The sequence below is a fragment of the Kogia breviceps genome, chromosome 19, assembly GCF_026419965.1.
Source record: "Kogia breviceps isolate mKogBre1 chromosome 19, mKogBre1 haplotype 1, whole genome shotgun sequence".
NCBI classification, from domain to species: domain Eukaryota; kingdom Metazoa; phylum Chordata; class Mammalia; order Artiodactyla; family Physeteridae; genus Kogia; species Kogia breviceps.
The window spans coordinates 43861254-43888291 of record NC_081328.1 but is presented as its reverse complement, the minus strand read 5'-3'; the positions used below and the strand labels follow the sequence as shown (position 1 = coordinate 43888291).

General features: G+C 45.6%; 1 protein-coding gene across 2 annotated transcripts in view; it reads left to right on the top strand.

The window, feature by feature from the left end:
* The window catches only part of ERN1 (endoplasmic reticulum to nucleus signaling 1), a 95829-nt gene that overhangs the window by 22244 nt on the left and 46547 nt on the right, over positions 1-27038 (top strand). For both annotated transcript variants that reach the window (XM_059046901.2, XM_067022203.1), the window contains one exon: positions 19956-20076. In XM_059046901.2, coding sequence (XP_058902884.1) covers positions 19956-20076 — 121 coding nt within the window. The remainder of the gene's footprint in view (positions 1-19955; positions 20077-27038) is intronic.

The window sequence follows — 27038 nt, the reverse complement described above, 5'->3', positions numbered from 1 at the left end:
AGAAAGATGCAGATTTGGGATGGAAACACTGCTTTACCCTGAGCATCTCCATCAGGGAGATCCACCGAATCCGGCAATCAACTGGGAGAATGCAGGTTAAGAGGCCCTTACACCAAGTTCTCAGTTTAAGCTCTTTTCTTTGCTTGAGGTCTAATAATATCCAAGCAGGTGCATGTTTTTCAGTAAGATCTTGCCCCCAAATGTTTCTGGAATAGTAAAACCGAAAGTTCATGTCTTCGAAGGCTTTAACCAAAGTTTCTTTAACATACTGCAGTCACAGCCTTCGGCAAAGGATCCTGAAAAGGTAGAACTCTTTAATGATCAGGCCGGGTCTGGGGTGTTCGCCTTTGCAGAGGCCCCATCTCCCAGCAAGTGCTGGCACCAGGAAGTGGGTATATGATGACAGGAGAGAGAGTAGCCTTGGCCCTTGGGCCACAATAGAGGGACCTCAGTTAGCTCAGGTGAGTCTCAGGAGAGGGTAGTGAGGGAGAGAGGAGGAGGCCAGGAAAGTGCCCTGTATGGGGGTGGTGCACTTCTCTTGCTGGTTTGTCCTAGAGGGCAGGGACTGTGTTTTGCTTATCTTTGCATCCTCTCTGGCATTTAGCACGGTCGGTCGGTCGTACCCCCTGTATTGGGCACTCAGCAAGTATTGATTGAATTTCTCTTTGAGGCTCTTGTAGACCAATAAGACAAGGAGCTGTTTTATCATCAGGCGCTGTGGGTTTGCAGTGTGGCGGGGGCGGGGGGAGATAAGGAAAATGTTGCTTTAGCTGTAATCTGTATTCTTTAGTGAGATCTCATCAATAGCGTTTCTTTCTACACAGTGAGAGGGGTTCCAGGATACTTGCTTGGGTGGACATGACCCCCAGTGTGTGGCGCTCTTTCGATAAGCTCCTCGTATCAGTCATGAGATTAATTTTCCCACTGCCAAACCCCAGGAGATAAATGGTCTGCGATTATCCCAAGTGAGTTTCATTTTTTACTCGGCATGATGTTTCACTCTTAAAAAATGAACCTTGATCCCGGGTTGTCCTCTTCTGCATTAAACATGATTTCCTTAGTTAGTAGACTAATTTATGATTATCATTCAAAACCACCCCTTCCCTCAGTGGATTATTTTCCCTCGCTGTTTCAGATGAGGGAATCATTGTTTGTCCAGGCTGCGGGAATGTGTGTCATGGAAACCGGATTTTTTTCGTACATATTATCTGAACAAATAGTGCCATCAGATCCTTCAAACCTGACATTGTCATTGATCTCCAGTTGGGTCAGAGGACTTTGTTGACCAAACTAACTCAGATCTCCTTCCTTTTAAAGCAAATGAGGCGTGATTCCTGAGGGGCCTACAGGAGTGAGAGAAACACCTGTCTGGGAGGCCACAGCTGCAACCGGGAATGTGTTACTTGAGGCAGTGCTTCTCCACCCCGGCTGACTGAGTCCCCTGGGGACCTTTTAAAATACCCTCTGCCAAGGTCCCACCTCAGCTGAATGAAATCAGAATCTCTGGGAGTGGGTGGAGGTCGGCATCCTTTCTTTAAAAAAGAAAAAAAGGGCTTCCCTGGTGGCGCAGTGGTTGAGAATCCGCCTGCCGATGCAGGAGACACGGGTTCGTGCCCTGGTCCGGGAAGATCCCACATGCTGCGGAGCGGCTGGGCCCGTGAGCCATGGCCGCTGAGCCTGCGCGTCCGCAGCCTGTGCTCCGCAATGGGAGAGGCCACAACGGTGAGAGGCCCGCATACCGCAAAAAAAAAAAAAAAGAAAAAAAAAATTTTTAAACCCCAGGTGATTCTAACATGCAGCCAGGTTGAGGCCATCAAGTAAGTCCTGTTCCTTTGTCCTGGACACAGTCATTGTGTCCACCTGTGCCCTGTGATGTCACAGAGCCCTGGACCAAACCAGAGCCAGCCTTTGGCTTTTTTTACGGAGAAGTTAGGACTGATACATTCTTCTAGTTAGTGGCAGAACTAGAAATAGAGAACCTAGCATTATGTGTTTTCTAGTATACTATGTTGCCCAACTTTTAAAGAATAAGTAATTCCAGACAGACGGATATGTATGTTTTTTGAGTACTAACTACTGAATTTGCTTTTTAAAAAATCAGCTTTAACTGATAACTGACCTTAAATTCAAATACACTTAGTTACTGAATTATAAGATGTTTGGAATTATTTAAAATTCCACTTATGCTTATTTATTATTTTTTCCTTCTCCATACATTAGGAGGCCTAAGGAATCCAAACAATACTGTTTTCCAGGTTCCTTCACATACCCTGGTGGGTAAAGGCATCCTTCAAGTTTGAAAAGAGCCTTCTCTGGCCAGAGTGAAGTAGCTAAGGGGAGTGGGTATGGGAGAAATTTGCGGAAGGAGTAAGTTGGACAGTTAAAGTACAAGAACGAGGGCTTCCCTGGTGGCGCAGTGGTTGAGAGTCCGCCTGCCGATGCAGGGGACATGGGTTTGTGCCCCAGTCCGGGAGGATCCCACAGGCCGCAGAGCGTCTGGGCCCGTGAGCCATGGCCGCTGACTGCAGCGGGAGAGACCACAACGGTGAGAGGCCCGCGTACCGCAAAAAACAAACAAAAACAAAAAACAAAAAAAAAGTACAAGAACGAAGCATATAAATAAAAAGGGGATTTCTTATCAGGATGAGAATATGTACGTTGGAAGCAAATCGCCAGAGGGTCCAGTTTGTGATGCTCTCCTTCCCCTTTCTGTGTGAGACCTGGGTATCTGGACGGTCACCGGCCTCGCAGCCTGTAGGGTTTTTACTGCAGGTGCACCATTGGAAGGCCACACTGCAGAAGGCCCTGCAGCAGATAGCTGGTCCCCGTCTTAGCTGCTGCACCTTGGTTATGACTCAAAGAATCCTAAGAGCTGGTTTAGAAACAAGAGGAAACTCACTTCTAAAACTCACATGGACTGGGCTGGACCAAATCTAAACTCTGCTGGAACCATGTTGACAAAGATCAGTAGAATTGGAAGGTCACCCTTTGAAGTCAGTCTCTTTTTTTGGCCTCCCCACACGGCTTGTGGGATCTTAGTTCCCCGACCAGGGATTGAACCCAGGACCCCCAGCACAGAGTCTTAACCACTGGACCTTCAGGGAAGGTCCTCTGAAGTCAGCCTCTGAACGGCGCTCGGCATCTGACCGAACACCTGGGTGAACTCCGGGCCGAGGCCTGTGTTTCTCAACCGAACTTCATTCTAAAGGATATCCCAAGCGGCAGCTCCAGTTCTGTGCTCGTTAAGTAGGTAGATTGGCATAGTTTGTCATTTTAGCTGTTTTGAAATGTCCTTTATAGGTACAGTCTTCTGTTTTTGTACGTGTTTTGACCCACACGATAAAAATGTATTCTTTCGGTGAGTGGGAGTTGGGAGGTGAGGCGTTGGGTGCTGGGAGACTTTGGACAAACGCATTATTTCCCCTCTGTTTCCTCATCTGTAAAACAGGGCCATGGAACTAGAAAATCTCTTCGGTGGGCCTATTTCTAAATGTCTTCGAATTAGGAACTATTTAGGTTAAAGGGACGAGTCCCCCAGCTATACTGTTTCACACTCCCTCTTAGATGGGTGGGGGAAGGTGGGAGGCTGCTCTGCTTTGAGCCGCCCAGCTCCCTAGCTCCAGAATGTAATGGAGCCCAGCTGTTCATCCGTTGGTTCATCTCCCAGTTTTATTGAGTACATATTATATGCCAAGCACTGTTTGAGGGACTTGGGACACATTAATGAACAAAACAAAGACTCCTGCCCTCGTGAAAATTCCATCTACTTGGCGAAGACAGACAAGAAACAATAGCATGATAAATACTAAATATATAGAATGTGGGAAGGTGATAAAATCCTGTGGAAAGAAAAAAAACGTAGGGCAGAGCAAGGGAGATGGGGGCCTGGAAGTTGCCCCAGCAGTGGGCTGTGGTTTCTCTAGGCATGGCTCACTGGTCCTGCAGGGCCCAGCAGAAGCGTGGGGCCTTCCCTGACCACTGGGCCCTCCCCACACTCTGAGTGCCATCACATCATTAGTGTTGGGGACACGATACTCATCTGTCCTCCAGTTGGTTTCTCATCTAATCATCAGGCGTCCTGGTGTTGACTGCTCATGTATGTTTGCAAATCCTGAGCAAAAGTGAGGTATTGAGTATAACTGTTGTCAATTTTTAACAGTAACATAACAAGAGATAGTTTAAAAATCTGTCAAGGAAACCTCAGAAGGCCCTGTGACTTGAAACAGAGCCAGCAATTCTTTGATTTTTTGATGGTTCTGCTCCCAAATACACAGGTGATGTGTGTGTGCGCGCGCGCGCGTGTGTGTGCGTATTTTTAAAATATTTATTTATTTATTTATGGCTGCGTCGGGTCTTAGTTGCGGCACGTGGGATCTTTTGTTGTGGCACAGGGCTCTCTAGTTGTGGCGCAGAGCTCATGGATGCTCAGTAGTTGTGGCACATGGGCTTAGTTGCCCCGCGGCATGTGAGATCTCAGTTTCCCGACCAGGGATCAAACCGGTGTCCCCTGTATTGGAAGGCAGATTCTTAACCACTGGACCACCAGGGAAGTACCTACATATATATATATAATTTTTACAAACAAAATTAAATAGTTTTTTTCTATTGTGGAAGTATTTATAAGATCTCCAGGTAAATTCAAATACTGCAAGAAAGGCGTAAAGCCAGGTTTAGAGAATCTGACCTCGAAGGCACAACCTCCCTCTGAACAATCCAGTGACCTCATCCAGTCATTCTGTTAGAGTTCATTTTCCACTTGCCATGGTCTGGTTTTGCAAAGAAGAAAATGGTTTTCTTTACACAGAGAGATTAAGAACAAGTTTGTCTGTAGTTTTGGTACTCGAACTGGGGACCAAACCACAGCTGCTTCTAAAACCAACCCTGTGTCACCCGTATCTGATGGTTCAGTACTTGGAAGTCTCTGGGGCTTTTGGTGAGGGGGGCAGGGTGGGGGGAGTTCAATCACTTACCCAGTTTGTGGTTTGGAGAAGAACAGAGATCTCCCTTCCGGTTTAGGAGGTGGCTGGTTTTAGAGCCTATGGCAAGTACATGTACTTGAGAGTGACCCTCCTCCTGCAGAACATTAGTCTATTTCTATGGTGTTTCTTTTCCCCCACCCTGAACCTTAAAGTGAATCAGATTATTACTAATTTCCAGTGTTGCAATAGTTAGAGATAAGTGAGGACACTGGGATGTTGAAAGACCAGGATTGGGCATGACTGTGTTCAAAGGCATCAAGACTTCTAAACTCTCATTCTCGTGTGGGTTTTGAGCATGTTTTGATTGGCTGGGGGCCGGAAGAATCTACAGTAAAGCGTGAGGAGAGGTGAGGGCCTGCTAAGCCATGGATCATCATGCTTCTGAGCTACAGGGCACATCCAACCCAGTCTTCTTCTTCTTTTTTTTAAAAATAAAATTAATTATTTATTTATTTTTGGCTGCATTGGGTCTTCGTTGCTACGCGCCAGCGTTCTCTAGTTGCGGCAAGCGGGAGCTACTCTTCATTGTGGTGCATGGGCTTCTCCTCGCGGTGGCTTCTCTTGTTGTGGAGCACGGGCTTCTAGGCACGCGGGCTTCAGTAGTTGTGGTACGTGGGCTCAGTAGTTGTGGCGCACGGGCTCTAGAGCGCAGGCTCAGTAGTTGTGGCGCACGGGCTTAGTTGCTCCGCGGCATATGGGATCTTCCCGGACCAGGGCTTGAACCCGTGTCCCCTGCATTGGCAGGTGGATTCTTAACCACTGCGCCACCAGGGGAGTCCCTAACCCAGTCTTCTTACTTTATAGAATCAGAAACTGATGGCCAGAGAAGTTTAATGACTTGCTCAGAGCCCAAACCACAGGACACATATTCCTGTACCCTGTCTCATTGTCTATCAGCTTCCCTGGTCCAAAAAACATCTGTTGAGCATGTGCCAGGCTCTGGGGATACCTTGGGGTTTTTTTACTTGGAGTTTAATTTTTTTTGGCTGTGCCACGCAGCATGTGGGATCTTAGTTCCCCAACCAGGGAACAAACCCGCGCCCTCAACGATGGAAGCGCGGAGGCCTAACCACTGGACCTCCAGGGAGTTCCCTTAACTTGGAGTTTAAAGGATGATTAGCAGGTTTTGGGGTTGCATGAACATAGGCTAGGCCAAGGAGCAAGCAGAAGGCCTGAGCAGGGAATTGTGGGCTCCGAATGTTAAAGAACTGCTCTGGACGCGGCCCGGGCATGCTGCCAGGTCAGCTTCTGGAAGGCACAGTCCTGGAGCCTGCCGTCTTTTCCCCGGTATTGCACTGTTTCTCTGCTAGATATGGTAAACTTCTTGAAGGCAGCAGTCTTACAGGCCTTGAGGCTCCAGCACCTCAAGCAAAACAGGACCCTTCTTTCTGTGTATCTGTAGGAGAAAAGAGTCCAGTGTGGGGTGGGGTTTGAAATAGGTGAACCAGCAAGTTAGTTGGATGTAGAAGAGTCAGTCAACAGGAAGAAGTGTGAACCAGGGAGTGCCTGGAAGAGCCTGATAAATACTGCGTGTCCCTGCCAACCTGCCTGGGGAACGTGAGCCTGTGATCCGGGACTAAACGTCGATCCCTGAGGTTAGCACCCACTGGATTTCTGCCGCCTGTAGCGAAACTAGCCCTGCAAGTGACTGCGGGTACTGCAGAGAGGGAGTCCCCCGGAGGGGAAGAAGAGAGGAGGGGGCCTGCTTCACTCCTTCCTAGGGGGCTTTGTGATCCTGTGCGTGGTGTCTGGACAGAGAAGTCCCTCAGAGGAGGGGTCTCGAAAGCAAGAGCCCTCGCGTTGGAGGTTGTTTTGTAGGCCACAGTTCACCACAACACCAGCATTGTTAAACTCCCCCATGAAGTTTCAGCGTGCTGTGCTCCTGTTCAGATGTAAACCCGCTAAGCAACACTAGTCTGACGTTAGTATCAATGAAAACACCAGAAAAGACTCACCTGGGGTGTGAACACAGACTGGTATATCTAACGCTTCAGTTTCAAGGAGCGTTTTTCCCTCCAGATCTGCTTTTACACCTGTATGAACAGCATACCCTCCTGCTCTTTCTGTGAGCCGCATAGGAAACAAATAAAACATGGATTTTGTGGCCCACTCCACACAAGTACACACTTGGCCTTCTTTTTTTTTTTTTTTGCCACACAGAGCGGCTTTCAGTATCTTAGTTCCCTGACCAGGGAGCGAACCCATGTCCCCTGTAGTGGAAGCGCGAAGTCCTAACCACTGGACCGCCAGGGAATTCCACACGCACTCGGCCTTCTGTCTGCTTCCCCAGCCCCTCTTTGTCCCCTTCCCCGCTCTGCTTTCTCTCTCCAGCAGCACTGGCCGGATAGGTCCTCAAACACAGCAAATTATTTTGTCTCAGGGCTTTCACATAGGCTGTTTCCTTTGCCCAGGAAGTTCTCCCCTTCCTTCCCCCGTTCCCGTAGATCTTAACTCAGATGTTACTCCTTCAGAAAAACCGTTGACGCTGTGATCCACACCCCCTCACATGAGACCAGATTGGCTTCTCCTTTTATTCTCTTACGGTCTCTTTCATAGCACTTACTGCAATTTGCTATTCTGTTTGTGTGATATTTTTACTGCTGTGGTCCCTTATTAGACTATAAGCTCCATGAGGGCAAGAATCAGATCACTGTTGTGATTAGATCCTAGGGTCTTACACAGCTCTTGATAAATCAGCATCACAGGAACTGACACTTATGTGATGCTCACTGTACACTAAGAGCTTTACATATATTAACTCATTACGCATATTAACTCAACACTCCTTTGAAGTCGGTATTATTGTTGTCCCCCATTTTACAGGTGACAAAACCAAGGCACAGGGAGGTAAGTGACTGCCCTTCTAGCAGCCACGTTATATTGCCCAGGCACTAAAAATGAAGCTTAACAAATATATGTTGAATTGTTCAGCATCTTCAGAAAATGAGGGCTACTACGTAAGTGAGTTTCCAGGTAATTCAGATACAGTCCTAGAACTTGTAATGTAGCACCATTTGGTGAAAACCTTTTCAGCAGTTCTACTCTTCTTCCTTCTTAAACACCACAAGCCAAACCTATTTTAACCTTGTCTTAATTGTTCTAGATTGTCAGCACCAGCTCTTACACTATCGCTGTCTGCCCACCAGAGTAAGAGGTGGGGAACAACTGAGGTCTGCGGCAGAGTGGATAATCAGGTTTTGAGTTTTGTTTACTTTCTGTTGGTATCTTTGGCCAGCACCAATTTTTTAAATAAAATGATCTTCCCTAATATTTACATAACTCTTGTCTTTGACATTCTTAATATTTATTTTTCTTTCCAAGCATTCAAAGGGATATTGCTGTTCCTTAGTTTTCAACAACAACAAAAAGATTTGGAAGCTTAGCCACCCTGCCCCACAGTTCAGATACCCACGGAAGCCAGTCTTCTGACCTGGAGAAGTTGGCATTGAGATTGGGTGACCTCCAGATGGGGCAGAAGACTGACGGGGACGGCGACTTTACAAAGAGAGGACCCTGGGAGAATGGAGCCTGTTGGCGGTAGGGCGTGTCCTGTTGAAGCCTGTCCCCTCCCCTCTCCTGGCCCTGGACAGCCGTTTTTCCTTTCTCCGGAGGGAGTTCTGTCCTCTTTGGTGACTGGAGGGATTCTTCCTTGAACTCAAAGGCATGGTATCTCCTTGCTGGTAATTCTTTCCTGCCCCTGTTTCCCGCCTGCCCTTGATGAGCTGGAGGAAGCAGCATCCTTCCATCTCAGCCAGTTTCTCAGCCCTCAGTTTTCACACCACAACTCCATAGGTTTGGCTGTGCCAACAGTGTTCCAAGCAGTTTCTGACGCTTTCCTGTCTCTGTCCAAATGTGTGAAAGTTGCATTGAGATGCTTACATTTGCCTCTCAGAGGAGCCTAGGAAATAGAAACCTATGCTGAGGGATTTGCCTGGTGGCGCAGTGGTTAAGAGTCCGCCTGCCAATGCGGGGGACACGGGTTTGAGTGCTGGTCCGGGAAGATCCCACATGCCGCGGAGCAACTAAGCCTGTGCGTCACAACTGCTGAAGCCCGCGTGCCTAGAGCCTGTGCTCTGCAACGAGAGAAGCCACCACAATGAGAAGACCGCGCACCGCAGCAAAGAATAGCCCCTGCTCGCTGCAACTAGAGAAAGCCTGGGTGCAGCAACGAAGACCCAATGCAGCCAAAAATAAACAAATAAAATAAATAACTTTATTTAAAAAAATAAGGAAACCTATGCTGAGATTATGGAAGTCCCGTGGCATGAGATTTTATTATTTATTTATTCAAAATTTATTTTATTGAAGTGTAGTTGATTTACGATGTTCTGTTAGTTTCTGCTGTACAGCAGAGTGTTTCAGTTATATATATACTTTTTTCATATTCTTTTCCGTTATGGTTTATCACAGGATATTGAACATAGTTCCCTGTGCTATACAGTAGGATCTTGTTGTTTATAAGATTTTCTTTCCCATGAAAAAGTCAATATTCAGACCCATATTTCCTTCTTTTTTTTTCGAGCATCTTATTCCTGCTAAGTGAAGCAGTCACGGCTCACTGCGTGAGGCTCATTGGTGTACGTATGTCATTAAAATGGTCCTTGCTGTTCAAAGGAGTTGTCCCATGCTAATCAGTAATGTGCGTTTCCTTGGCACTGGCGTGAAAAGAGTGACCGGCTTCATCAAAGGAATGGGCAGTGGCCACTGTATCATCATCATCATCATCATCAAAGCACTTTTTTTTTTTTTTTTTTTTTGCAGTATGCGGGCCTCTCACTGTTGTGGCCTCTCCCGTTGCAGAGCGCAGGCTCCGGACGCGCAGGCCCAGCGGCCATGGCTCACGGGCCCAGCCGCTCCGCGGCACGTGGGATCTTCCTGGACCGGGGAACGAACCCGCGTCCCCTGCGTCGGCAGGCGGACTCTCAACCACTGCGCCACCGGGGAAGCCCTTACTTTTTTTTTTTTTTTTAAAGCACTTTTTTTAAACCTTTAGAACTGGGCTGGATAAATGTATTGCAGGAATTTTTTTTTTATGGTGCCCAAGTCTGTGACCTTTGACTTTCTGTGATGTTATCCTCGCCCACTTAGATCTACAGCGAGATCTCAGGAATTTTTATCCAGAACATTTTTTAAAGACCCCACCCTGTATAATTCGCAGTGCCTTTTGGCATATTGGGTGTCTATGTAGAACCTACAAATTACCAATTTGGTGTCTCATCCAAAAGATCCTACCCGCATATCAGAGGAGAGTGCTGATCTCCATCTGCCCCAGCAGGACAGCTCAGCAGGGTTGAGCTCCAGGCCTCAAGTAATGGAAGCTTATGTTTCTCAGAGAACCATGATGTAAAGCAGTGAAATTATAGTGTGGTGTAGTGGGCAGAGGTCCAGAGGGGGGAGCGGAGACCTTGGCTCCAGTCCTGTGTCTGCAGTCAGCTGTCTGTGGTGCCTTGGGATCGTCACTTCACCTCTCTGGACCTTGACCTCCCCCTCTGTGAACTGAGAGGTTTGAGTGAGGTGATCTTCAGTTATTTTCATCTCTGAAGTTACATATCCCAGAAGCTGTAAACAGCCCTTCCTGTTTGATCTGTGTTGTGTGGAGACATGTGGCCTTCAGTGACCGTCAGCTGATTGGAGAGGGGCAGGTGGCGTGGTGGACTGGGCCAGCAGGGCAGTGGGTAATCTTCAGATGTACTTCAGACGGTGGGGATTCTGGCTAGGGCAAGTCAGTCTGGCCAGGTAGCTCAACTTCAGGCATATTTCATAGCGTTTGACTTTCATGATTAAGCTTGGCAACATCTGGCAAGCATAGGTGGCGATTATGTCATAAATACAGTTGTTTGTAGATAATTTTTATTTAACTAGAGCATTTATCCACTTTCTACTCAACACCTTCCATTCCCCTCCCCCCAAAAGAAATCTCTCACCAAGTGTAAAGAGCAAAATTGACAGTTTCAGATTAGTTGCTATTATCAGGACTGAAAAATTTGGTATCTAATTGAGTCTTTTTTTTTTTTTCCCCTTGGGGTTTTTGTATGAAGACTTCCTAATAATAGGTTTAACTGAAGTTGAATGTACATACTCAAATGGATCAAATCTGGCCTTTTGTAAGGCAGGTAGTCCCTTTAGGAATTTGCGGTCTAAGTCAGACCTTTATTAGTTTAGTTTGTTTACGATGCTACTCCATTAAGGTAGGTGAGCCTAATAGGTTTCTCAATTTTTACAAGGCCTGAAATACTGCTGTTTCCCTGCAACAAAGACAACAAAATAATAGTGGCAAGACGTGCATTCTAAATCGCAACCTTGGGACTTCCCTGGTGGTCCAGTGGTTCAGACTCCATGCCTCCACTGCAGGGGTCACAGGTTCGATCCCTGGTCAGGGAACTAAGATCCCACTTGCTGCATGGTATGGCCAAAAAAAAAAAAAAAAAAAAAAAAAAATCTCAACCACTAAATGATGGTGAAACCTTGGGTTTTAGGGTTTTAAAAAATTATTATTAATTAATTAATGTATTTATTTATTTATTTATTTTTGGCTGTGTTGGATCTTCATTGCCGCGCACGGGCTCTCTCTAGTTGCGGCGAGTGGGGGCTACTCCTCGTTGCTGTGCATGGGCTTCTCATTGCAGTGGCTTCTCTTGTTGTGGAACATGGGCTCTAGACCCGTGGGCTTCAGTAGTTGTGACATACAGGCTCAGTAGTTGTGGCCCATGGGTTCTAGAGTGCAGGCTCAGTAGTTGTGGCTCACGGGCTTAGCTGCTCTGCAGTATGTGGGATCTTCCTGGACCGGGGCTCGGACCCGTGTCCCCTGCATTGGCAGGCGGATTCTTAACCAGTGTGCCACCAGGGAAGCCCCTGGGTTTTAGTTTTAATATTAGAAAATGCTTGAGGACCTTAGGGATTTGATGCCACCCTAAGAACAAGGGCTTGGTTCCTTGTGGTGAAGGGTCTCCTGTAGTGCCTTTCATGCCCAAGTGTATTTCCTCCTCCCTTGGTGTCGATATAAGTTCATGGCAGAGAGACTGTGAAGGCAAATGGAACTGCCAGCTGCTTGAACTTAGACTCTTAGCCTGGGGCCCCAGAACCAGTTGGGGAAAGTATCTTCACCTGTTGTGAAATTAGCATACCTTTGCTCTCAGGAATAAAGTGGAATGTATGAGGAGCCTTTTATCAGACCCATTAAAGGAGTAGCCTGAACCACTGAAGAATTGTTAACTGTCTTGGGTGGTGGTGGATTACACCACATGCAAGAATTGCCACAAATACTAGTTTAACTCTCTCAGTTGCTTAGTTTGGAAACCACACAGTGCTGTTCAGTTAGGCCCTGACCTTTACTGCATCCCAACCAGATACCTGACTCCCATCCAAAGCAAATGTCATGGTTACCTTTATTGACCTAGTATCAGGAAACACAGCAGCCGATGGGCTGGTTAGAAGGAACTATATGGTTGATAGATATTGCTGACCTACACACAGGTAAACAGGATTTGGAATGATTTTGTAATAGATTGAAATTGTTAAGACATAGACACAGTTAAGTCTCTTAATATCACCAGTGTTTTAATTCTGTTCTTAATCTTTAGTCTGCTGAATGAGGTTTCTGTGTCACTCTGTACAAATGACTGTACAGAAGTGTCCACATTTGGAGTGGAGTGCTTTACTCTTGGATCAGGTGTGTAAATGAGATGGGGAGTGGGGAGCAGGGTTTGATTAGAATAAAAATCTTTGTCGTATCTGTCTAATCAGGCCTTTACGTAAGATACCTTCAAAGGAAGGCCTTTGGGAGCTGCTGGTTTAGCCTGCTGTCCTGGTCATTATGAGGCGTGTATACTCATGTAGGCTTTATTTTTCAACAAGGGATCATTATGTAATGGGTGTGTGCTGGCATTTACTGGGTACGGATTTCAATCTTACGCTGTTTTGCTGAATTCTTGGTAGTTTTTTGGCCACCATTGAGCAAAGTCTTCTACCATGTGGCCAAATGGCATTAGAATGCTTGGTAGTTTTGTGAAGCAACCAGAATTGCAAATAGCCAGGCTTTGCTGGAGTTTATAGCCTGAAGTAGATAACATGGCTGCAAATAGAATTGAAGACAGAGATGTCCTTTTTCTGAATGTTGTTTAGTGCCGTGCCTACCAAGGGACTATGTTACATAATACTATTTTGAGGAACTTCGTGCTGAATTGCACAGGTTTCCTTTTTTTTTTTTTTATTTTTGGAGAGAAGCCCTTTAGGGCTGGCATCCGTTATGGCACGCCAGGAAGTGTCTTACCCATACCTCTCAAAATCAGCTCACCCATCCTGCAGCTTTCAGCTGATTATAGCCAGCAGAAGGACCCAGTCTATTTGCCATTAGCCCTCACCTCTGCTTTCGTATCCATCAGAATCCTCCCTCACCGCGTGCACACACGCTCACGTGCAGTCTTACCTTCTCTCCCCTTTAAGGTCCTTTGCCATTGGTACGTCCCCCCCGCAGAGAATGCCCCTCTCACCTCTGAGCATTATTGCTAAGGTTAATAATTATAAGCTCCGATTCCCTAGCACATTCTAATCCATTTGCAATTTATTACTCTACATTTGGTGACATGCACTTTTAATTGTTTTCAAGATTTTGCATGTCCTAAGTAGCAAAACAAAATAGCTTGGAAATCTTTCTTATGTAATCCTTCCCTCACTTGCGTACCTGTTTTAAGTCTTACCTATGATACCATCACGTGTATTCATCAACCAACCAAAAGCCCCTTTACTTTCGCTTTACCTCTGTGACCCGCTGTCCAGTGGCTTTGAGCTGTGGCAGGGAGCCCCGCACTGCACAGGGCAGACTGGTTGTTGGTGGCGGGTGGTAGGTTCCAGGGGTTTAGGTGCACACTACGTTGTGTCAGGATATTCTATTGGAAACATGCTAATATGCATGCTAGACTTACACAAGTATGGTATTTATAGTTTGGAGGAATGGTTTTCTTAACCTTAAGTAAATAAAACTAAAGTGAGGCTTATGCAATATAACATTGCATAATCCAATGAACACTGAAGAAAGATTAGTTAAAAAAAAAATAAAACAAAACGCCAACAACCCCCAAAACCCCAGCCTCTCAGCTAATCCTGGAAATCAGTGTGGTACTCCTAAAAGAAAAAATATATATGTCATTTTGTTATTAGCCAGATTATTGTATTGTAATATTATTATAAATGTTTTGGTCTGTTGGAATGGAGGTAAGAAGGGGAGAAGTTTCCCGGGCAAGATTTTTATTCTCATCATTTTTACTGTTTTTACTTCTACTATGCTAGCGCTGCCATACAAATCGAGCTTTTGGAGACGGACACTGGGTTAGACCCGATCAGTTTGCACACCACCTGAGAAGTGCTTGGCTCCCTTGTTCACAGTGTGGGTCTTCTCTGTGTGTGCACAACTTTTTTGTGGGGGTAGAACACACTAGTTTGGGAAATAGAAACGATACTGTGGTACTCATCAAGGGTAGATCACTTTGGAAAGCTGGATATGAGACATGTGTGTGTGTGTGGCCCATTTTTTCCCCCCTGACTTGGAGGTGAAAGGTCTGTGCCAAGTTTATTAATCTTACTTCTGACCCTTGTTGTCAGGTAGTCTGTTAACCTGTGGGCTGGTTCTTGAAATACCTATCTGAAATTTAAGAATTGTGTTTCTTGGGACAACGCAGCCTTTTGGAAAACCTTGATGGGGAGCGCAGGGCTGCCCTGTGTTCTGAATCTTAGAGCAGCGTGCGGCCTGCTTCCTGCTGCTCTTCCTCAGGCGCCAGCGGGTGCGTGCAAGGGAGCAGCCACTTCAGTGGTAGCCTGGCAGCTGGCACCAAACGCCGGCCCTGCTTGCTGACTCTTCTCCTCCAGCTGCTGGTGGTGAACCACCTCTGGCCTGACCCATCCCAAGTACTAGTTCAGAAATTGGTGGGTTTGTGTTAGAGAGGCTTGTTTCATTGGTCCTTGTGCCGCCTAAACGCGCATCTGTCCCTTGTGTCCACAGCGCTCTTTACTGAAGACTTTTTCTAAACAAAGTTATCTCAGAACTTGTTTCAGAAGACTTTTTTTCTTACCTGAAATACAAGCAGTTGAGGTGGTTAATGCAGGAGCAACTGACAATTAGCTGAGTTTAGAATATCAGAGAATGAAATCATCGGCGACTACTACCTTTTAATTATCTCTGTATGAGCAGTCGGTAGCTGCTTTCATGTCTTTGTGGGAAATGCAAAGCAAGTGGTGCATTTTATGCAGTGGTGTAGCGCCTGGACTTTGGGAAATCTTGCTTCATAATCAGAACATTGACCATGAGGACCCAGCCCCGGAATGACGTTTTCACGGGAGGGAGTTCTGGCTGAGCAGCGCGGCAGTGAGGACTGTTTTTACCACGGAATCAACGTAAGTGAAATAAGCTGGTTTTACAGACACCCACTTTCCTAGCATCAGCTGGTCCGAATTGCCAGGCTCCATGGTCCTCAGACGGGGCATTTCCAGAATTGTTATGTCAGGGTCACCTCTTGTGAGAGGACGTATGTGGCCAGACCTCCATGAGGACCAATTAGCTAATGGATGTCTCATCTTAGGCTGGACTAGATTCCCTGCCACTACCTCTACAGTGTCACTGCAATTACTTTTTTAGAAGAAGTCACTGTCGAAGCCAGGAGTGTACAACCCACTTGCCTGAAAAATGAGCCAGATTCCATGTCATCAACTTGAAACAGATCTGCAGGGTCAGCCTTTTCTTTCCGCTTTCAGGCTCTCTGGAAACTAGTTTGCATAACTCTAGGGCCTGCTGCTAATTCATCCATTGCAGGGAAAAGGGAGCATCGACAGGGTGAAGGGAGCATCGACAGGGTGAAGGTGATATGCAAGGTCATTATTGTGAAGCAGTGTTTTTAGATGCTTAGGTACAAATAGTTCTCAGCTGTGCTCAATATCTCACATCACATCTAGAAGCTTATTGAAGTCACGTGAGTTATAGCAACTATATCTGAAAGCAAACATTTTCATGCTTTAAAAAACGCTGGGGGAAAAAAGGCAGAAATTTTGTAATATTAATTTGCCTCACGAGAGAATAACGCTGTTCAGAGTGGCTCGTTCTAATTTGAAAATGTCAAGAGCTTCAAAGAAGAGAAAAATCTGTCGGGTTGGTAGGGTTTGTGACGTGACTCTGGACATGGTGATTAATTCGGCGCTCTCAGTTGCTAAATTCAACTCCTAGCCAAACCTGGTCTTTTGAGATTTTTAGAAGACTGTATTAGTTATGTGATTAGTGTTTTATTTCGAGTCACCAACCAACCATAGACAGTTGCTCTTCCTGTGGTTTCCAAGATGCTCAAACAAGGCAGGTGGCTTTTGTTTCCACACTAGTAGTGGAGCAGCACTGATATGTTTTAGTAACTATTGGCCCCTTTTAATATCAGTACTCTGACAAGATGTATTGGAGGCATTTAGTTAATTATAGTTGTATTGTAGGCTTTAATAACAGCAAAACTTTTCTATTCCGGACACACACTCTCTGACTGGGAGACCTCTGTGTTTCTAAACTTTTGTCCCTTGTTTGGTGGATATCAGTGATCAAAGGTGATCAGGTTGCCTAATATCATGAGGTGGAAAGCGCTTCTCGAACTTAGGGGCTCGCTGAAGCTCCTTTAAATCCCAGCTTGTCTTCCACCTGCTAACTTGGCCATCACCTTTATATTTTATGAAAACTTCATTGCATATTACATGATCATATTATAGAAAATTTAGAAAATAGAGGAGAAAAACTATGGCTTTAATTTTACAATATTTTCTTCATCTTTTTTTTCTATAGATATATTAAAAAATAGCTGTGTGTGTGTGTGTGTGTGTGTGTGTGTGTGTGTGTGTGTGTGTTTAGGACTGTTTCAGTCTCAAGGGACAGAAACCTAGTTCCAATGAGTTTAAGAGGGGAACTGATTGCAAGGATTAGGTGTCCATGGGCCCAAGGACAGGAGCTTGGCCAGGCCTGAGGAGCAGTGGAGGCCAGGGCCCCTCTCCCAGCCTTTCAGCCATGTTTCTTCTCAGGCCTCTTCCTTCCTTCCTCCCTCCCTCCCTCCCTCCTTCTCTCTCTCTCTTTCTTCCTTCCTTCCTTTCTTTCTCTCTCTTTCTTCCCTCCCTCCCCCCCTTTCTTTGATTCTTTCTTTCCCTTCCTTCCATTCTTCCTTCCTCTCATCCAGCTTTTTCCACATGGTGGGAAACATAGCCATAGAAATCTCCCAAGTTTAATTGCTTAGTACATCAGCCACCCAGATTGTTTAGCCCAATTCTGGTGTGATTCCCAAGACCTTAAAAATGGTTGTTCCCAGGGTAACTATGTGACAGATGGAGGGGATTTCCACCTGTTGGCGCCCAGATATGCATACATCTTCCCTTTTCATTTATTCAGTCTTCCACTGCCCCCACCTGACTTCATGTGGCCACCCCACATCAAGCTGCAGACCCATTCCCCTTTCTCAGTGAGAGGCAGCCTGCCCACCCCTCCAAGTCCCATTTGGCTCCAGTCCTCAGTGATGCTCATAGGGTCACTGTTCTCCAGTCCAGGCGCTCCGGGTGATGTGTGTGCCTCTGGTTCAGGTGTGAGCAGGTCCAGATGGGGCTTGTCACCATCAGTACCCTGTGAACTAAAATAATTTTAAAACCCCCAAAATAGTTGGTGTCCAAGACCTTTGGATTCTGCCTAGGGCAGCTGCTACCCTTGGGGCTTCTGTTTTCCTAGCGAGGTTGTACTGAGACTGATTTCCTAGTTGCAAAGGTGGCGTTAAAAGCAGACTCTTCTTCATCCTTAAGGCTCTACATGGAGAGTAGACTCAGCGGGTAGGGGTAAGGCTTGCTGTTGTTTCCCTCATTCCAGGTGAGGAGCCCTGGCCCTGGGCAAAGTGGAGGGCGGAACTTCTTCCCCTCTAGGCCAGACACATGCAAGAGGTGAGAGAAAGTTCTGGCAGCTGCTTCAGCCCTTTGTCAGGGGGTTTCCACCTTGGAAAAGGAATGCAAGGACTGGAGTGTTTGTCCTGCCACCTCAGGCTGCCCTGGAGAGAGCCATTAATTGAACTTTCCCTTTTGAAGGATTAACTAGTGTCATCCTGGCTTTTACCAAGAGTGAGCAGGTATTTGGGGATGAGGCTCCCGTGCACAAGTAACCCTCCAGTCTCTATGTTTCATGCTAAAAGCCAGCCAGACTCCTATATTTTAAAAATAGCATTTGTACCAAAATTCAAACTGTCGCAGTGTAAGCAAGTTGCATTGACCTATTTTTAATTCAAGAGCTACAGGAACCAGCTGATTGGTGGGACAGTATAGTGACAAAGAAAGAGAAAATCTCATGACAAGGTGGCGTTGCTGAGTGGGCCCAGGCTTCAGAAGGGTGTTGTCCTAGGAAACCGTACCAGCTATCACCTGCTCATGTGTGTGTACACGCACACGCACGCACACACACACACAGAGCTGCTCCCATGGAAACCATGTGGATGAGCGTACTGTTCCTAGCAAAGCTAGAGGACGGGCAGGCCAAAAAAAAAAAAAAGAATCTGTCCGGTATAGTTATAACCACAGTGCGCATTAAATTTTGGACTCTATATTTTTCACATGATAACATATGCAAGCATTTTTCTATATTGTAGATTCTTTCAAGTGCTATTTTAATAATTACATAATATTCCACTGACTTTGTCATAATTTGTTTCAACCATTTAGAAGTTCAGGTTTAAAAAAAATAAATTGAGGTCTTTCCTGTTTTTTGTGTTTGTAAATGGGCTGTAATGAGTATCGTTGTGCAAAGAGCTTTTTCCAGATCCAGAGTTATTTCTTTAGGATGTAGAAGTGGAACTACAGGATCAGAAATATGAGTACTTTTATGCTTTCCAGAAAGATTGTGCTAACTTATAATTTTCATTGCCAATCAACAATGGATGAGAAAGTGAATTTCACTACCTTTGGCTATTTTCTGTAAAATATTTTTTAAAATTCATTAAGCATAAGAAGTACATTTTGATTTAAATTATATTTTGATTATAAGTAAAGAATAATTTGCATTTTTTAAAATATATTTTCTTTTATAACATGTCTCTCTCAAAATCTTGGTGTTTTATTATTATAGAAACTCTTTGTGAGTTTATGAGAACTGTTTTTCCTATTTTGCTTTCAATATTTCCCCCAAATTCCCTGCCTTTTAAAATATCATAGGGGCTTCCCTGGTGGCTCAGTGGTTGAGAATCTGCCTGCCAATGCAGTGGACACGGGTTCGAGCCTCGGTCTGGGAAGATCCCACATGTCACGGAGCAACTGGGCCCGTGAGCCACAATTACTGAGCCTGCACGTCTGGAGCCTGTGCTCCGCAACAAGAGGGGCTGTGATAGTGAGAGGCCCGCGCACCGCGATGAAGAGTGGCCCCCACTTGCCACAACTAGAGAAAGCCCTCGCACAGAAACGAAGACCCAACACAGCCATAAATAAATAAATAAATAAATTTTAAAAAATAATAATAAAATAAAATAAAATATCATAAGTGCGTGTGGGTGTGTGTAGGTGTGTTGGCATTCTTCTTTATCATGGAGTCTTGCAAGATATCCAGGTTTTAGAAGGTAAAATATAACCAAGAGAAGGAAGTCAGTTAGAAAGCTGAGCATACTTTCTCTGTTTCAGTGGAGGCTGGCCTTGGATTATTTCAGAATCCCCATCCCTGACATGTTAGGTCATAAGCCCGTGTGCAGGAAGGATTGCTGCTCAGATAGAATAAGGCAGCCTGGTTCTAGTCCTGACCCAGCTGTTGTCCAAGATGTTGTCCATCTTGTCAGTTCAGCAGCAAACCTTGATTTGAACTTAGGCTCATCAGCTTCGGTTTCTTCATCTGTAAGGTGGTGGATTTTAGAAGGATAACTTTTGGGGTGAGGGAGGGGCCTGTCTGTGGTTGTACACGCCCAAGCTGAAGACTCATATTGACCACGTAGATTCTTCTACCTCTCATTGCAGATTTTTGGAAGTCCCAGCACTGTGACACTTCCTGAAACCTTGTTGTTTGTGTCAACCCTGGATGGAAGTTTGCATGCCGTCAGCAAGAGGACAGGCTCAATCAAATGGACTTTGAAAGAAGGTAATTTGGATTTAGTCCTTGGGTAACATGGACATTTGCTCAGCTGCTTCCAAAGAAACATTCCAGAAAAAGAGAAAAACAGTTATACATTACTTAATAAAATTTAAAAGGATAATGGAGTCAAGGAGAAGAGAGGGGTTGCACTCAAAGGGTATGTTTACAGCTTGAGTTGTGATTATCCGCTAAGTGCATCAGTTGAGACAAGCTATATCTTTATTATTATTACTAGTATTAATTTGCTTCTGTCTGGATTTCATGTCTAAATGGCTCTAGGCTTTTCTATGAATAGTTCTGGCTGGTTGGTCTTTCGGAAGACATGCTGCTTAAAATTTTTTTTTTTTGAGTTCTAATGATTAGAGTCTTGTAATCATAATTACAAGAAGGTATCTTCTCTAACCTCAAATTACTGATTGGTTTTTATAGAGGCTGAAATAACTGAGGGCTGTAAGATTTGACATTCATCCAAGTTAGTCACTTTATTGGCTTTTTACATCAAGGGAAGTAGAGGACTGAGCTTGTCTCTCATTTAATCTACCATGCTTCCATTTTATGGTCTTGTCTTCCTGGTGATGTTTGCCAGCATGGAGTCCCAACAGCTGGGAAATTGTATTCAATTCCCAAGGTAATCTTCCCGGATAAACGCCAGGCAGATCCCAGGATTGGGAGCCTCAAGAGTCATCTCTATTATTCAGTGCTGTCATAGTTCGCCTTTGTCCCTAAATTCAGGTCTGACCGGTATGTTCTCTTTCATCACTAATCTGTGATTCACCATGAGTGTTTTCCCTTCATTAATAAAATGTTCAAAAACAGTATTTTACATGGAAAAATATTGGCGTGTATCAGAAGGTCACACATCATCTTGTCAATTCAGCAGCCAGCCTAGTTACCATCCGCAGATGCTGGCAGCTGGGGTACCACAGACTGCCCTGCCTCGCCTGCTGGGCCTGCTTGGATCAGCAGGGACTTTCAGTGACAGGAAGGACCGGGTCTGTCAGGAGTGAGGGGCCACAAGAAGATGGGAGGGCCCAGTTTTGGCAGTGCCTTCCAGTCTCCCAGAATATTATCTATGCTCTTTCTCCTCATGTTTATGCAGAGTTCTTTATATTTCAGAATTTCTGATTGTGTCCAGAGATGAAAATCAACAGGTCACAAAAGGATTGAGACAAACATGTTCACTGTTAAATGCTAGGGCTGGTCCCTCAGTTTCAGTATTCCCAGGCAGGGCATTTTTGCCCCCAAGCCACTTCATTCTGCTGCTTTGCTTTTCCCTACATGTATTGTTTTACACTGATCTCCAAGTCTTAATTTCTGCAAGTAGCCTCGGCTCTATCCAGTAAAACTGTGTCCTGCCTCGTTTGTTACTTAGCCAAACATAAGAATCAATCTGGGGACCTCCCTGGCGGCGCAGTGGTTAAGACTCCTCGCTCCCAATGCAGGGGGCCCGGGTTCGATCCCCGGCCTGGGAGATAGATCCCACACGCATGCCGCAACTAAGAGTTCACGTGCCGCAGCTAAGGAACCCACCTGCCTCAGCTAAGACCCAATGCAACCACATAAATAAAAATTTTTTTTTAAAAAAATCCATCTGTTCTTTCCTGTAACTTAGAGCTCAAAGAATTTGCCTCCTTTTAAATTTAACACATGTTTAGAGAACTTAGTCTGTGAAAGATACTATATGGGGCACAAAAAAGAAAAAGACAGCCCCTGCCCTCAAGGAGCCCACAGTCGGGAGGGAGGAATGACAAGTACATAGAACTTCAACCGGGAGCAGCCTTGTAACTGCCAAAGAGAGTGCTAGGAACTGCTGTGAGCCCGTGTCCAGCCACGGGGGCAGGAAAGGCTCCACGTGTTGGAGCTGAGCCTTGTTGGATACATTGACTTTCAGTTGGGAGTGAGGCCTGGAAAGGATCAAAGGAGGTACCAGGTCTGGGGTGTGGGCACTGGTCCGGTTTGGGAGGAGCTTAGGGATGGAGGTGGAGGGAGGGAGGCAGGGGGGATATTGAGCCCTGTGGTAGCTCTGAGCCATTTGTACTTGAGTGAACAGGAAGTTGGGAGCCATTGACACGGCTGAGCAGGTGAGTGACTCAGCAGGCGCTCTGCTTCCACATTCATCCAGCAGCAGTGCATGCGGTGACTAGAGACGTGAGACACACCTGAGAAAGAGAGGCAGCGAGAAGGGAAGGTGTGGGAAGGATGAGAGGCGGGCCAGCGATAGAATCAGGAGAATCCAGCACCTGGTTAGGCAGGCAGAGCAAGGAGGAGATAAAGGACACTTAAAGGCAGAATTAGAGCCGATTGAGGCCTAGTAATTTCAAGTAATGAAATTCAATTCAGTGAAATTTAGATATGTTCTAAGTCATATTGTTTTTCTGAGAATAAATTGGCTTATTTTAGCTAAATTCAGCCCTGGGTAGCCTCTCTGTCTCTATTTCTATACAAAGATTAAAGATGGTAACATATAGAGACCCTGAGTTTTCAATTTAATTTTAATCTTGCAATTATAACTGAAGATTTCAAAATTGGTATTTCTAAACCATTAATACGTAAGTAGATTATAAAGGTATCCAGATACTGTTCTAGACCCTGAGGATACAGCAAAATACTTGCCTTCATAGAGCCTTCATTCTATGGGGCGAACAGATACAGAGATAAATTACATAGTGGTAACTGACAAAAGATTAATCTCCAAAATATACAAGCAGCTCATGCAGCTCAATATCAAAAAAACAAACAACCCAATCCAAAAATGGGCAGAAGACCTAAATAGACATTTCTCCAAAGAAGATATACAGATGGCCAATAAACACATGAAAGGATGCTAAACATCACTAATCATTAGAGAAATGCAAATCAAAACTGCAATGAGATATCACCTCACAGGGGTCAGAATGGCCATCATCAAGAAATCTACAAACAATAAATGCTGGAGAGGGTGTGGAGAAAAGGGAACCCTTTCGCACTGTTGGTGGGAATGTAAATTGTTACAGCCACTATGGAGAACAGTATGGAGGTTCCTTAAAAAACTAAAAATAGAACTACCATATGACCCAACAATCCCACTACTGGGCATATACCCCGAGAAAATCATAATTCAAAAAGTCATGTAGGGCTTCCCTGGTGGCGCAGTGGTTGAGAGTCTGCCTGCCGATGCAGGGGATACGGGTTCGTGCCCCGGTCCGGGAGAATCCCACATGCCGCGGAGCGGCTGGGCCCGTGAGCCATGGCCGCTGAGCCGGTGCGTCCGGAGCCTGTGCTCTGCAATGGGAGAGGCCACAGCAGTGAGAGGCCCGCATACCCCAAAAAAAAAAAAAAAGTCATGTACTACAGTGTTCATTGCAGCACTATTTACAGTAGCCAGGACATGGAAGCAACCTAAGTGTCCATGGTCAAATGAATGTATAAAGAAGATGTGGCACATATAAACAATGGAATATTACTCAGCTGTAAAAAGAAACGAAATTGAGTTATTTATAGTGAGGTGGATGGACCTAGAGTCTGTCATACAGAGTGAAGTAAGTCAGAAAGAGAAAAACAAATACAGTATGCTAACACATATATATGGAATCCAAAAAAGAAAAAATTATGGTTCTGAAGAACCTAGGGGCAGGACAGGAATAAAGACACAGATGTAGAGAAGGGACTTGAGGACACGGGGAGGGGGAAGGGTAAGCTGGGATGAAGTGAGAGAGTGGCATGGACATATATACACTACCAAATGTCAAATAGATAGCTAGTGGGAAGCAGCCGCATAGCACAGAGAGATCAGCTCGGGTGCTTGGTGACCCCCTAGAGGGGTGGGAGGGGATATGGGGATATATGCATACATATAGCTGATTCACTTTGTTATACAGCAGAAGCTAACACACCATTGTAAAGCAATTATACTCCAGTAAAGATGTTTAAAAACAAAAGTACATAGTGGTGATAAGAGCTGTGGAGGAAAGGAAAGCAGGGAAGTGGAACAGGGGGGTGCCGGGTAGCTGGGCTGAGGTGGGGTGGGCAGGGATGCAATTTAAAACTGGGACCCCCCACTGAGAAGGTGCCATTGAGCAAGAACCCTAGGGGGCAGGTGAGTCTTTAGGCAGGAGGCATGGGTTGCAGGGGTGGGGGCAGAGGTGGGTGCGCTTGGCAGGGAGAAGAAGGGCAGAGAAGTAGGAGTGGCTGGAGTACAGTGAGGGGAGGAAGGAGAGAAGTAAGAGAGGAGCTGGGAGGCCAGTCATGTTAGGGATGCAGTGCTCCCTGTGTGTGTGTGTGTGTGTGTGTGTGTGTGTGTGTGTGTGTGTGTGTGAAGTACAGTTGACTTACAGTGTTGTGTTAGTTTCAGGTGTAAAACAGTGATTCAGGGTTTTTTTGCAGATTATATTCCACTGTAGGTTATTATAAGATACTGGGTATAATTCCCTGTGCTATACAGTATATCCTTGTTGCTTATCTATTTTATGTACAGTAGTTTGTATCTATTAATCCCATACTCCTAATTTGTCCCCCCCGGCCTTCCTGTCCCCTCAGAATATTTATTGCCCCCCCCCACTGCCTGGAACACAATTTATAGACAGTAACCTACATATGCACACAGTTTTCAAAAGAAATATATTACCCAACTGGTAATCTGAAATAACAAGAAAGTAGTTTTTAATTACATGTATGTAGTTTAACATGTAAAGGCTCAGACACATACTGATACATACTGACACTCCACCTGTGATTGAATGCTGTGGCTGTTCACACCTACTAAGAAAAATGCAGACTAGGATGGTGGCTGGATTTCCAAGATGGTGAACAATTCTCATAATATTCCAAACAAAAGAAGTGCATCCCTACTTGATTTATACAGTAGTCACATTTTGAGAAGATTCATTGGGTAAACTTGTGCAAAAAGTGCTTTTGTGCTCCTATATAAAGCAGTGTAGGTTGTACACCCAGATAATTATTAAAGGTTTTTGGCCCATGTGAGTGTCTGGCAGGACATAAGAACAGCCTGCAGATATGGGGCAGTTTTCAGCTCTGCAGGGCTACCTAGCATTCCTGGCCCCCCACCAGGAGGGCCCAGTCTCCTGGACCACCAAGAAATGCCCTCACAGATTTCCTGAGCACTGCCTGTCGAGCAGTGCCCTCCCCAACGAGACCACAGGTATAGGGCCTGGAGGCTGGTGTTAAGGATGTTGTTTTTTTCAAAGCCATTGGAGGAATCTGAGCAGAAGAGTGATATACCCTGGTGTTATGGACTGAATGTTTGTGTCCTCCCCACATTCATATGTTGAAGCCTTAACCCCCCTCAGTGTGATGGTATTTGGAGGTGGAGCCTTTGGGAGGTGATTGAGTTTAGATGAGGTCATGAGGGTGGTGCCCCCATAATGAGATCAGTGCCCTTATAAGAAGAAGAGACCAGAGCTCACTCTCCCTCCACCACATGAGGACACAGTGAGAAGACGGCTGTCTGCAAGCCAGGAAGAGGGCTCTCACCATAACTCAGCCATGCCGACACCCTGATCTTGGACTTGTAGCCTCCAGAACTGTGAGAAATAAATGTCTGTTGTTGAAGCCACCCAGGCCATGGTATTTTGTTATGGCAGCCTGGGCTAAGACACCTGGCCTCTACTTTACAGGATCAGCAGGTGCTGTGTTGAGGCTGAACTGACAGGGCCAGGTGGAGGCTACTGCGCTGGTCCAGGCGAGGGAGGACGTGGGCTTGGCCCTGAGTGGCAGTGGGGAGTCAAACTCAAATGGGAGAAACTTGCTGATGCAAACAGTCCCCTTTAGGTCATCAAACTGGGGCTCTGTAGAATATATACCTGTTATTCCACTTCACAGTTTCCTAACTGTTTACTTTTTTCAGGGGCCAACAGACTGGGAGTGGTATTTTTTTCTTTCTGCAGAGTGGTTCTGGCAGGTGCTTTTGTTCCTCAACCACACATGTGTCACTGTTCCCAGAAATGGAGATTTCTCACACCAGGGCAGCAAACTACACTTAGTACAGAAAACGAGTTTTATTTGTTTTCAGAAATTAATTTGAGTCCTGGCATTTTACCTTAGGTGTGACCTTTCTAAGCTGTGATTTTGTAACTGTAGCAGCACCACTGTCTGTCTCTGGAATGTCACTGGTGAACATGGCTGAGTGTGTTTCATTGCCGCACTCCCAGCCCAAATACAAACGGAGAATGTTGCTGTCGTGTTTTGTGTTAGATTCATTTTACAGAGCTTGCCTCGGCTTGGTGGAGGTAAAGGGCTTCGTACACTCCCCTGGAATACCAGTTAATGCTAAGTTTAACTCTCAAATCTTCATCAAATTGCAGCTTATTCTGTAGCAACCCCACTGCCATTTCCTTCAATCTCCTTTCCAGTAATAGTAGTTATGGAGGACCGGGCCTAGTTTATTTAGTTAGTTATTTACTTACTTATTTTTTTGGCTGCATCGCGTGGCATGTGGGATCTTAGTTCCCCGACCAGGGATCGAACCTGCGACCCCTGCATTTGAAACACAAAGTCTTAACCACTGGACGGCCAGGGAAGTCCCGGACTGGGTCTAATTTAGAACCATTCTTTGCTAACATAAAAATACGCTGCTCTCCCAGCCAGACAGGTCTAGACTCCTGAGATTTCCCCTGAACGGTTAATATTGGAGATTTCTTATGAGGGAAGGATTAAAACAAAATTAGTTATTTGAAACTTGAAGAAAATCTTCCCGCATGACTTTCCAAACCATGTGCCTCTTTTCATCATTCCTGCCTGTGCTGACAGTCATGGTGGCCCCAGGCTAGAAAAGAGTGACGCTCTGCTCCTTGGTCACCACGTCCTGTCCCCTGGACTCATGAAGGGTCTCCCAGATCTGACTGCTCCTCCCTGTCCCCCTTGCCGGTGTCTCAGCCCCGCTCCCGCCACCCACTTCCTGGATTCACGTAACAGTTTCCTGACCGCCATCCCTGCCGCCTACCTTATGCTCCCATTCACCCAGCACGCGGCCC